Here is a 12,890-nt window from a genome sequence, read left to right as displayed (position 1 = left end):
TAATAATGAACTAGAGTGCACAAATAAATAAATAATTTCCAAATGTTTACGGTTCATCAAATAGTTTGCTCAAATTCAGATATAAATATGATCCAGTAAGTTTAGAGCCCTATTTTCCACATTTTGATCAATGCGGGATTGTCCTAACGCAACTCGGATAACTAAACTCCAAACATTACATTTATACAATGTATAACGCGTACAACTTCTGTTAATTTTGTATAATACATTATGTCAATGGAATTCTTTATATAACTGATCGTAGGAAAATACATCACTAGATAGTTCAGACAGGCACACTGTACAAAAACTGCCGATCGTAACTGTATCCTTTTGTTACTACCATGCGAGATGTTAATTTATGAGGTAAACCAAAGAGCACAATTTCAAACTGTTTTTATAGCTCCTTTTGTGAGCGTCGAAGTGCCAGAGATTTGTTTTCAAGTCCAGTGCAACCGCTTGTGGAATCATTTGCAGCAGAATATGAGATTAAATGAGAACAAAGAAGCTCAAAGAAAATTCTTCAAGCTGTATTAAACATATCGTCTCACCCTTCTTTCACATTTATTTGCAATAATTCGTTAATTTTGTCTGGATATAGGTGGTATTGTATGGGGCAGAGTGGCCCTGCTGAACCACAATAAAGTTCATTTTTAAACTAAATAAACTGTTAGTTTGTTTTTAGTATGAAGTCAGTACAATCAGCTATGGTAAATTATTTTTCCTTTACAATCACTTCAATTTTTATAGTCAATTATTCTTTGCTGTAATCCTCTGAGAATATAGTCATTGCGAAATCAGTTTAATAAATTAAAATCCCCCCGTATGGTTATTTAACACTTTTTTAATTTTAAAAAAGTTTAACATTTTTAAAACGTTGCCGTTTTGGAACAATCTTTAATTCGAAATATTGAGACATCGTAGCAAAATTTCTAAATGTTTAGTCTCCAATTTAGTTCATTTCTCCAAAACCATGATGTCAAAACAAAATCTAATTTTGGAAAAATCAAGCAACCTATCCGCTGAAACTCCATCCTACTTCGTACACATTTTTCTTTTCTTTTATCTATTATATTTTTAATTTTGAATATGGTAATGCATGTCCAAAAGAGCCAATATTCAAAACTAAAACTCTGCTTTAACACCTTGAGAAAGTGCGTCTAAAAATCTTCAGTGATGCGATGTTTGCGAATGTAAATTATGTATTTCCTGTTACCCGCTTTATTGTGCGTTGCTAATTGCAAGAGGGATCAAGTTGCAAAAATGCAGACGCTCTTGCATTCGGCTGTCTCATAAGTACACAGATAAATTAACAGCCGTGGACGTTAGAGAGCGGCTGCTCGAGGAAAGGGTTGCACACGCGGTTTTGTACTCACTGCTCGGGGTGCATTTCCGAGGGATGCAGCTGCTGAAAGGGGTCAAAGGGCTCCATCGCCCGGGGCTGCAGCGAACGCGGTTCTCACAGTGCAGCAATGCAGTGTCCGACTGCTCGCGAAAGCACTCGCGTCTAGCACGCGGAGGCTGCTCCTGATTCTCGGTCAATTAGCAGCATTTCTGCTCATTTGGAAGTGAACAGCCTTGCCTTGCCGGCAGAGCCAATAGTTCACAGCTTTTCTAGCAGCGTCCCTCGCGATTGCATGTCATATTGTGTGCCGCGAGCCTGCCCGCTGCGGCCGCCGAGAGGAATCGCACTCGGCGAGCGGTTGGTGCATTCGCAGTCGCAATTATTTATGACGACAGCCAATGCGAAAAAGTTATCGGTCGCGCAGATCTCGCCGTTTCTGCCATAAAAACAAGGTTTTCTTTGACGATTGGATTACGCGCGCGAGCACTTATACGGCCACTTTCAACTCGATTCGCTCTCATGATATTATGTCAAAGGCGGTTAATTATGCGAAACCACAGCACGCACTGCCAGCATGAGCGATTCGCATTGCTTCTTGATTGGATAAACGTTTATTTTGATTGATATTTACGTGCTAAAGTGCCTTTGAATTCCTCCACAATGCTCGCACGTGATTTTATTGCAGCTGTTTCATGGAAAATTATTTCTTTCGCCGCCCATGAGTTAGTTTTGTCTGTATTTTTTCAATTATTGTTCATTTCATAATCTATAACTTGCCATTTTAATAAAAAAAACTTTTTCTACAAACACCTTGTAAATTGACCAAAATATGCTGAACACGATGATTTTTTTCTATTTCATAAGTTTTAATTTCATCTCGTTTATAGATTAGAACTAAACATATCCATTCTCATTCAATCATGGCACCGAATTATTTTTAATGAACAGCTGATGATTCAAGAACCCAAAAAATATGTAAACACACGCAAAACAACACAACCCAACTCGAAATCTGGTTTTTAATGGAGGGGAAAAATTCACATTCTCTCTAATATTGCGAAAATAACTCCGTCATTATGTCTTTCAGAGATTTGTGCGTCCTTTGAAATGCAAATTGTGTTAGGCAACTGATAGAGCTCCTAGTCGTAGCAGCAGCCTTAAAAAAAGCAACTTTTATCTGCAGTTTATGCTGATGCGCGCGGATTAGGCGGTTCGTTATCCATTTCGCACAGAGGCATTTCGCACAATTAGCATCAATAATACCTGAATGACCTGCGGGCTCTTCCTGCTGCCGTCGCCTAATTGTCATTGCAAGGGAGTTGGGCCGGAGGAAATTTTAAATTCAAATCCACGGCGCGGACCCCTGTTCCAGCAGCCTCGTTTATGCATTCAAGCCTTGCGGACCGATTCCGAGAATCTAATTTACTTAACAAGCAGCAAATGTCGTTTGCGGTGCACAGGAGCGGAGAAAAAATTAGAGACAGCGCCGCCGAAAAGCCCGCAGCGTTCGTTTTCTGCGCGGCGTTAAGGTGGGTTATGCGCGCGCGGCGACTGTTCTCTGCTCTCTGGCCGCGCGGAATAAATGTGCGTGCGTATTTCTATTGTTGCGGAGACAAAAAGAGGATCAAAGAGTGGCCGTGCTCGAGAATGGCTCATTAACAAAACCCACGTGAGCCGCGTCCAGGCCATTTTTGATGCGCGCAGCACTTCCAGCCGGCCGCCGTGCACAAATAAATTCCTGCTGAGCAAAAAGTCTCCTCGGCGAAACAATTTTTAAATTGTCTTTCGCTCTCTCTCTCTCGCGCGCGCTCTCTCACTGTCTCATAGAATATAAATTATTAATAAATGGCCGACGTGCGCACTGTGCCTCGCATACTAATCGGCCTGTGTGTGCCGCGGCCGCAGCGTTCGCCAGCAGCCAGCAGCATGTCCATCAAAAACCAAAATGGCGCTGCAATTTGCACTCTTTACAATTCCTGGCCTGCGTCATTTTTTGTTGTTAGAAACGCCGCGAAATTCCTTTAAAGCTCTTGAAACGAGGACCACCTGAATTAAGGAAAATTATTTTTACTTCTGACATTAAGTGCCCAACCTTTATTAACTCTGGCGCGTGTATCCGCGGCAGCACCCCATGCTCCTGCCTTTTGCAAAGGTTCTATTTTTAAAATTGCTCAAATGACAACGCCATAGAGTTGTCAGGCGAATCAATTAAACGAGGTGCTAATGAAGACTTCGGATTTGGTTTGGAAGGAAGCTGTCATTTTAATAAATTACGCTCCACTTTCGGAGCAAATTTTATTTAGTTTTCTATATCTCATCATGGGAAATGTAAATGACCTGATCGCCTTTGAAAGCTGAGGATGCAGAGTTGTGCTAATTTTAATTGCTTGATTCATTCAGCAGACCCATTAAAAAAAGATAAAATTGATACTACATCACGCACGTTTCAGATGATTTTGAACAGCATGGACGAAGCACAGTATTAATATTGGTAATTAATTGTTGAAATGCCTATGAATTTTCCTGGTGTTACCAAGACAGATCTTCACTCACTCGCACAGAGCACCCCCAGCGTCTCGTCTGTATTTGTGCGAGAAAAAAATGGTAAAATATCTTTACGTTCCCTCCATATGACCCCAAAATATAGTTTTTAACATTAAATAAGTTATTGCCTTGGTAAACTCTGGCAAAATTGGAGGCAACGGCATCAACTCAAATTCGGTGGGACACATTTGATTTTTAGTTAAAAAATTAAATTGCAATAAACTTGTTTTTACCTCTGTACTTCTATAAATAACGAGGATGAAGTCCGTTTTTTAATTTTCAACAAAGATAAAATTTTAGTGCTTAAGATGTTAAATTTTGAACTGATTAAGTTAATTGTAAAAATTTTCATCTGTTGATAGCACAATAAATTAAAATTAAAAATTATATTTCACTTTTTTAAAAGCTCTGCCGATCCGTAAGATTATTTTTCGCCTAAATTACGAACTGGCAAAGACTAATTTGTTTTTGTAATCAAAATTTTCTGAAGCACGAGTTGCATATGTAGAGACTAAGAAAAAACAATTAAAGCTGCGAACCTATATAGGCTAAGGAGTGCTTTTAAAAATTTGTTATCGCAGTGGCCGGTCATGTGTACGAAAAATTCGAGAGGCACACAGGCAGCAATTATTCTTCTGCTCGCCGCAATACAAACTCTAAGTACGTTCTCGTGCTAGGCGAAATCGATGTTGGATACTTTGAGCGAAATTATTATTAATGTGACCGGTCTGTGGATCGAGCAGCGGCCATAAATCAAATGGCCAAGCACCCATTTATCGATTTATGGTGAGTATTTTATCTGCGCGCGAGAGGAAGCAACCTTGGCCGCCGTTGATTTTCGGGCTTCCTCGAAATTACAGGCGAGGAACTCTCTCGGCAGGAGAAAAACGCTGCGTGTTGATTTATTGTCATCAGCTCTCTCGCTTCTGCTGCAATAAAGCAAGTGAAAAATGTGCTACTCGGTGCCAAACACCAGCGAAGAGTGCAAAAGGTAGCGATGCCGATTGCTTCTCCAGGCTGGCGAGAAGAAAAATGCGTCTCGTGTTGGTGCAACTCTCTCATCCTTTCTCGCGCCGCGCCGCTAAATTATGACGGCAGGCTTATTTATGTGGAAAATCGCGGCAGTAGGTTGCACAGAGGTTTATTGCGTAATCAATAATTATTGCTTACTACGAGAATGCATACGTATCATCTTTCCCTTTCAATCATGTCTTTACTGCGGCTCATAAAACTATGACTTTCTGGAATTCGCGCGGGTTACATTTATATGAGATTAGTTTCTCAGAAGTCCATGACTGTTACCATTTTAGGCAATGCGTAGAAATCCTAAGCACAATGCAGTAAATTATCAGGAGATTGAGGGAGCTTTTGTGTCTAGTTGAAATACTAAAAGTATAAGTTTAATCAATTGGATGGCCGTGCAGGTTGCAGCTTGTACTTCAAAATTGCTATACTGATGGGTTTATTGCATGCAAATCAGATTTTATCTAGCAGAATATTCTAACATGAAATGCCTGCTGGTTGCAGTCATAAAAGAGCAGAAATTTCTGAACCATTTCGATTTTTTTAAATTAGATTTATTTTGAAAGTTTTTACAAGTCTAGTCAATTCAGAATGAACTGTCGGCTGGTTCTCGCTCAGCTACTAGATCAGCAGCAATTTACCGAAAAAATATGCATGGCAATTTTTTTCTTTACAAAAATATGGTGTGCATAAAATACCTGTTACAAATAATTAGTCACATGATAACAACCAAATCTTTCACTTTTTCTTCACATAATTTTTATGCCTCAGATCTTTCAAACTTGCTCTACAAATAATAGCTCTACTATGGGTATATTCTACTTAATTTTAAGGATATAGGCTGTGTTTACTTAAGTTGAATTCCTTTTTGTGTGTTTATATTTTTTGATGTTTTGTCCTCAAGATATAAAAAGATCACTTTCTAGAAAGAAGGTTGCGCTTTGTTATTTCGGTACAAATCAAACCTTAAAATTGATTGTTTTCAATACATTTAAAGCTGTGCTCAAATAGTCATACCTCTTATGCGATGGGCAAACAACTTGGGAAAACTCAGCTTCCCAATAACATAGCGAGCGAAAAACCTGGGCTCACGGGCCTCACTCCAGAAAAGGACCAGCTCGTGTTGCTGTTTTATTGAAACACTAGACATTCATCCCATGAAATTAATTCACGCATGCTGCAAATTAGGAACAAACCAGCAAGTAGCGAGTCGGAAAGCTTACGCAATCGTCCTTAATCCGAATGGACTCGTCATTGGAATGCAGGAGAGACAAATGTAGACGAAAATCAGCCCGCACTGGACACCAAACATCGCTCGGATTCGCACATTGCAATTGCATATTATAAATTATAAAGCATGCGCTCAATAATGCGAGCCAAACGGCTTGGTATAACAAAAAAAAAACTGTGCGTCTCGTGGCCTCAAATTTACTTGTATGTTAAACATAACACACTTTATTTTCACAAATGGGTCATAAACTCATAATTGTATCATAGATGTCTGTCAACACTAATTCTAACGAAAGATAAATTACAAACAATTTTCTTGCAATTGAACAGAATCATTTAAATAAAAAGAAGCTGTACATGTTGGTTTACCTTTTTTACCACAATGTCCGACATGGTTACACCACTATACACAGTATAGCTATTTATTTGATATGAATTATATTCTGCTGCAAACTTGGTAGGAAACAATTTATCCAGTGCATGATTTAAATTGTTTTTAAAAACACCAACAACTAACTTGCAACTAAGTAACTGGTTTACAAGGGAGTCAACTAAATCACAAAGTCAAGATGATGCAAATCGTGCAAACTGAATCTCACCTTGAGCAGGGGCAATTAATGCATGCGCAAGTCTGCTTTTATGACGTAAAATCATTTTCTCGAAGTAAAAACCGTACAGGCGAGAGGTTTCCATTATTTTTCAATTAAAACTATTAAAAGCAGGAGACTTGCTATCGGCAATTACGCAGCTGTCACTTAAAAATTACGGCCAAACGAATCGTCATCATCTGCTGTGTTGGTTTGCTGCGACGTGCTAAAATCGCACACAACGCATTCGGAGTAAGAGACGAACTAACTGTAAAAGTGGAGTAAAAATGTTTTTGAGCAACGGTGCGCACACACGTCTTTCTAATTAAATCGAGCGTTTTGACGGATGTGTGAGTGAGCGGATCAGATAAGGTCGGAGAGCGTGAAAGATGCATAATAATTTATTCCGAACGGGGAAAATGATGTTTCACGTAAAGTGCGAGGTCACACACGTTTAAACGTACACTTGCATAGGCATGAAATGCGTGCGGCAATTACACTATGTATCACATGAGCAGTTGCAGTCATTTGTATAATGTGTGTGCAATATCAGATAGAATATGGGCGCCGAGCCGGCCAATCAGCGCCGTCCGCTCAAGGAGTCTCGTGCAGGAATTGTTTGTAAAAGTGCCAGAGGGCACCGCGATTCCCGACTTCCAGGTGCCAATGTCATTGCTGCCGCTGCAGCAGCAGATTTCAATTATTTGCAACACGCGCAATTAAGTTGCAGCGGCCTTTAATTGATCTAGCGTGACGTCAAATTCGCATGCACTGACGTCCGCGCCCGACTTTCCTCTTCCCCTGGCTGCTTTGCAGACAATCTGATCGCGAGAACATTTTTATTTTCAAGAGCATGCCATGGGTGGTTTTGTTTTGACGTGCGCTAAATTTAGCGGTGTCCAGAGGCTGGGGAATTTTCGTGCGTTTTCCATCTCTCTCTTTCTCTCCCAGGCAAGGCCGTCCGATAATTTATTCCTGCCTGTCTCGTAGTGATTTCCCGAAATTCAAAACGAATTTCATAGAAGGGAATGGCGCTTGATCGAGAATCGATCGTCGCGCGTCGTCACCACGCTGTCATAAAAGCAAACACAACATTGCTGTGTGTAGTTGTGCTCTCGGAGAGCAAAATTGCGATTCAAGGTTAAGTGCGGCGCAGGTTGATTACGAAGCAATGCAAATTCAAGAGCCCACATCGGTCCGTTGTGCTTTGGGGATTCTCTTGTCCAGCTGCTATAATAATAAAATAAATTTCGCAGCCGCAGCGCGGATGTGCGCGGCTAATAGGAGAGGCAGCGTTTTTATTTATATTATTTTTGGCCAATTCCGCGCTCAAAGAGTGTGTTTCACTTTTTAATGTATTCACGGCGTATTCTTCGCGATTAGTCGGTCAAAATGAGGGAATTAAAATAAAAAAGGTCCCCGCGCGAGCGCGGATTTATAGGAGCTCTCCGCGCGCCGAGGCCTAACCTTGAGGCGACAGCCATTTGTTAATTTATTGGCCAAGAAAGGCATCTCTTCTCTTATGTATTCAGCCACTAAATTCATTTAATTTCCTCGTGCTTTCCTCCTCTAAACTGTGGACAGCGCGTTTTATTAAAATTAAAAACAGTTTGCCCGACAGCATGTTGCGACGCAAGCAAACTTCATTAACAGGAGTCAGGGCCGAGCGCGGAGTGCAATTAATGTAATTGATAATTATCTAGGTTATATATTCAACAAATAACAAAAACAATTTTCTTTAAAAGATATGCATGTATCTTTTTAGAAACGCTGATATTATTAGTAGATTGTATTCATACTTAAAAATTTATAAATAAAAACTATTAATATACATTTAAATGTTTAAAAATTGCCAAATTAAAATTTTTCTCTGCAAACCAAATATTTTTTTTATATAAAAACTAGTTATTTTATGCTATCAAAATTAAAAAAAATGATTCATTATAATTTTTTGTTAAAACCTATATTTAAAATTTAAATTAAACTTTTAAAACAGTAGTGTTTGTTTTAAAATTAATACTATTAAAGTTTATCCAGTTTATCGTGTGATAAATTTTAGGAATTTTAGTTTTAAATAGAAAATATTAAATTTTCAAAATGGGTAAGCACAGTTTCTTTCTTATTCTTTTTTATTTTGGTTAATAGGCTTACAATCCCTCTCTGTTTGCACCATAGTTTCAGTAATTTTAAATGATTTTCAGTAAAAAAATAATTGGATTTTCCGTTCATGCCGCGAAAGTGCAGCACGATTTGGCATCTTTCGCCTTGATGCGCTTATAAAGTGCGGATAATGACGTGAAATTAATGCTCTTGTGCTGCTGAGTTGCAGCAAGAGCGGTGCTCTCGGTGCGCTTGGGCCGCATATTATGATTATTATTATGCACTGCCGAGCTGATCACAATCAGCATCAGCGACGCAGACCTGACACGAATGAAAGATACATTCGCTGTGCGCTTAATATTTATGCGCGCACACCGACATTGTGTATGTATTCTGCATCCTCTCTTCCTGATGCGCGCGGCCAATAAATATTTATTGCATATGCACGCCGGACCAATCGCAGCCTCGGACGCGGCCAACGAGCAGCTTTCCGCGCTCAATAAATAACGAGGCCGATTTCCATTATCATCTGTTTGCCTTTCTGCGGCCGAGGAAATGGAAATTGAAACAAAAAGTAGCCTGCAGCCATGTGCTCAGCGAATATTCAAAGAATAAAAGCGCGCGAGCGAGCGAGAGGCGCACCATAAGTGCACCCTGCCACTTCTGCTTTTGATCAAATCTAACCCAGTTCCCATTCCAGCCAATACCTTCTTTGAATATGTTGTGCGGTGATTTCCAAACGTCTGTGTATTTTTTCTTGTTTAATCAAGTCAAAAACCTTGATATGTGCTTCAGAGAAAAAGTTGCAAATTCAAAGGAAGGGTCGAAAGCTGCGATAAATCTAATCCAATATTTTCGAAGTTATCGTCAGGATTAAAAATCCGTACCACATATTATTACAGCTGTAAAGATGTCGTAAAATAAATCAAATATGAAGCACACTGCTCCTTCAAGTCGTAAACACGCAACCTGCACAACGGCAAGAGCTGCTGAGCGGGTTGCCTTGCAGAAGATTATTTTATTTAGGCGCTTGTTAGATTTGAAAATTTTTTCGGTTTAATCAGCAAAACAGTCGAATTTCTTTAATTTTTAAGACTTAAACTGTTGTTTCCGGATTTTAAAAAGTGTCCTTTGTGATGTATGGGGCAATTATTATTTTTTTTTGGGATTAGATAACAATTTTTGCAAGTACTTACAATTAGTGTGCATGTTATTTTGAGTTCTACGAAACCTTTTGTAAACAAAATATTAAACACATGGTCAGAAAATAATTTAATGTTAAGGGTCAGCATTTTTTCATGAGCACAAAAAATGAAAGACCATATAATATTTGACAACAACAAACTGTCGTATTTTATATCCATCAATTAAAGATTTAGTTGGTTATTTGGTCCAAAACATTTCATTTGGGCAAAATGTCAGTTTTTGTAAATTTACAGACGTATTTTTTGTAAGAATTTCATGATTGGTTAAATAAAACAGATATAAATATATTTAGTAAAATTCCTATCCTGACAGAGGTTCAATTGCACTCGTTGTTAACAAAGTTGAATGACACCAACTGACACCAATTAATAAAAATATTAATAAAATGATGGAATACGCTCGGGCATAACACTATTCTTTTGATAATTTGCGACATTTTCCCGTCGCTCAATGTGTTTACCCTGAGAGTTATTATTTGAAATGCGACTCTATGGAAGGCAAAAAAGCGCGGTGAGCGAATGCGTCTCGGTGTCAGCAGACGCTGGAAGGAATTGAAAATTGCTCTCGCGTCTGTAGGAAGAAAAAGAAGCACTGCGCTCACGTAACAATAACCATATTGTGAGACCTTTGCCAGTCCGTGTGTATTATGTGTGCATTTATGTATCAAATGCATGTGCCGCCGGTATTATCATAACAAATATAGCGAGTGAGGAGGAGGCTGCATTTTTCCGTGTGCCGCGCCGTACCTATAACAATGATAATTGTCTGCTGCTGTATATGCGATGCAACAACAGGAAAACAGCAGCAATTGACGCGTAATTAGCAGACAAGGCTTCTGGCTGCGCAGTTTTTATGTTCTTTTTTTCACAAGATATTTCTATAAAATGGGAGCAAAAATAAGTAAATTAAATTAGCTAAACCTTATACGCAATGACTTCGGAATTCCTATAGCAAACATAATATACCCTTTCTAATACACTCCATTGGTGTTGAAAGAGAAAAATATTAATGCATTCTGAGTTCCATAAATAAAAGCTGAATTATAAAAAATGCAATTGTTGCACGGTTCAATTCTCCGGTCAGTGGCAGGCCAAAGAGTGTCACGACAACAATACTCCACCTGTTGGCTCGCAATGTCAAGGCAACGGGAGATATTAATATACAGTTCTAGTTACTCGAAATGCTCAAATATTGGCACCCGGTGAGCTCATAACCAACAGGATGTGCTGAGCAACGGTTAAAAAAATCGTATTTAACTAATTATCCTATATGCTTCTGATAATATTTAAGGTTAAGGATGAAGAGAAAATATTTTAATGCACTTTTTTGTCGCATAACCCTGCAGTGTTGAATTTTGTTTTACTGATTGAAAGTACTTTTGATGCGAGGGCTGGGAAATAAAAAATAGCTTGCTCTTATTCTGTTAGGGAACGTGCGAGATAATTTTCCTCCTCCTCTTAAGGATCAGTCGAAACAATAACTAAAGTGAAGTAAAGCTAATTGGGATATTTTTCTTAACTATTAGTGGAAATTTTTAAAAATAAACACATCAAGAACATGACCGGTTGATTTTCCCCCTGAGATACATCGGAAGAAATGGATTTGGGCGATTTAGCAGGTAAAATTTTATTGTTATCATTCCAACTGGCTATTCCAAGTCAAAGTGGACCACATACCTAAATTTTAGTTTTCCACGTCATGTCGAGCTGACGTGCAAGGATCAGTTTACCGCTGGTTGGAATTAAAAGTGGATCTGTGTGACCCATTTGGCCCGATTTCTCTCGAGGCGCCATGTCCGCGCCCGCGAAATCGGATCCCTGATCCTACCCTCGGGTGCCTTGTATATGCGTCGGCCGGAGCAAACGGTTTCGAGCGAGTGCAGCGTTTTATTATATGTAAAGAAGAAGAAGAAGAAGAAGAAGAAGACGAGTAACTGACCTTTCGACTGAGAGCTGGTGCAGCTGGTGCTCCAGTAAAACACGCGGTCCGCAGGCGATGCGATGTTGGATGCCGGAGAGCCAGCGTGCGACTCACTCGGCCGCGGCTAGCTAAGGCAGCCAGACAAAGCAACTAACCGGACAGGCTGAGAGACCAGATTCAGGCTAAACCGGATCAACGACCACAGGCAAATCTGCTGCTTCTTTCACTCGAATCACTCGGAACAGGTGAATGAAAGGATGAATGGGCAGAAATCAGCCGTTCGCCGGCCCGAGGCGCGAAAATTCAGGTCCCGGCACAAGAGCTCGGGGGGTGAAAAGCTGCTTTCAAGGCCGAGAGGCAATCAAACACTTCCTTCTTCAAATTCAAACGGGTTTTCAACTTGTAGATTGAGTTAAAATGTGGTGCCTTTATTTTCATTTTGAAGATCTCGGCGCGAAATTAAAGGAAAGCTAACTTGTTTATTTGGCTGTTTGTTATGTACAAAAAATGTAGTTACCTTATCAAGCTACTATCAGTATTAAAGAGAAAGATCAAAAGGATTTCTCGGTAAGTTGTAAGCGGGAAGAAGGTGCGATAATAATTAGCAATATTATCGGGAGCTCATAATTCGCGTGTTGATGATTTCATTATCATTAGACACAATGCATGGTACATGTCAAGTTATCAAAAATTTCACTATCAGAAAATGACAGACTTAACTGCCACAGCTGATCAAAATTCCCGTGCTTAATTCTTTCTTTGCAACTGCTCTTGCTCATTTTTTTTTAAATTTTCCTTAGCTAACTATGAAATGATACCTTAAACTTGCACACTTTTTGTGTTAAAGGTGTTGTCAAATAAAACAATACATTTTATAAACCAGCAATAAAAATCTTTTAGTTCCCTGAAACCACAAAATTCGAATTAAATGTAAA

The 12,890-nt window shown here is 39.3% G+C and overlaps 1 protein-coding gene across 2 annotated transcripts in view; it reads right to left on the bottom strand.

Moving 5' to 3' along the window:
- The window catches only part of grh (grainy head), a 78,294-nt gene extending 66,200 nt beyond the window's left edge, over window positions 1–12,094 (bottom strand). The window contains exon 1 of one of the 2 annotated variants that reach the window (XM_065486328.1): window positions 11,974–12,094. Coding sequence is in view for 1 of the 2 variants with exons in the window: in XM_065486326.1 (XP_065342398.1) it covers window positions 1,377–1,432 (56 nt within the window). In the remaining variant the exon portion in view is untranslated. Of the gene's footprint in view, window positions 1–1,376; window positions 1,624–11,973 lie in introns of those variants that run through there. The other variant, XM_065486326.1, reaches the window with a different exon arrangement.
- Window positions 12,095–12,890: the final 796 nt, after the last annotated feature.

This window comes from Cloeon dipterum, chromosome 3 (genome assembly GCF_949628265.1).
Source record: "Cloeon dipterum chromosome 3, ieCloDipt1.1, whole genome shotgun sequence".
Lineage (NCBI taxonomy): Eukaryota > Metazoa > Arthropoda > Insecta > Ephemeroptera > Baetidae > Cloeon > Cloeon dipterum.
The sequence above is the reverse complement of the archived record's forward strand: the minus strand, read 5'-3'. Positions and strand labels throughout refer to the sequence as shown.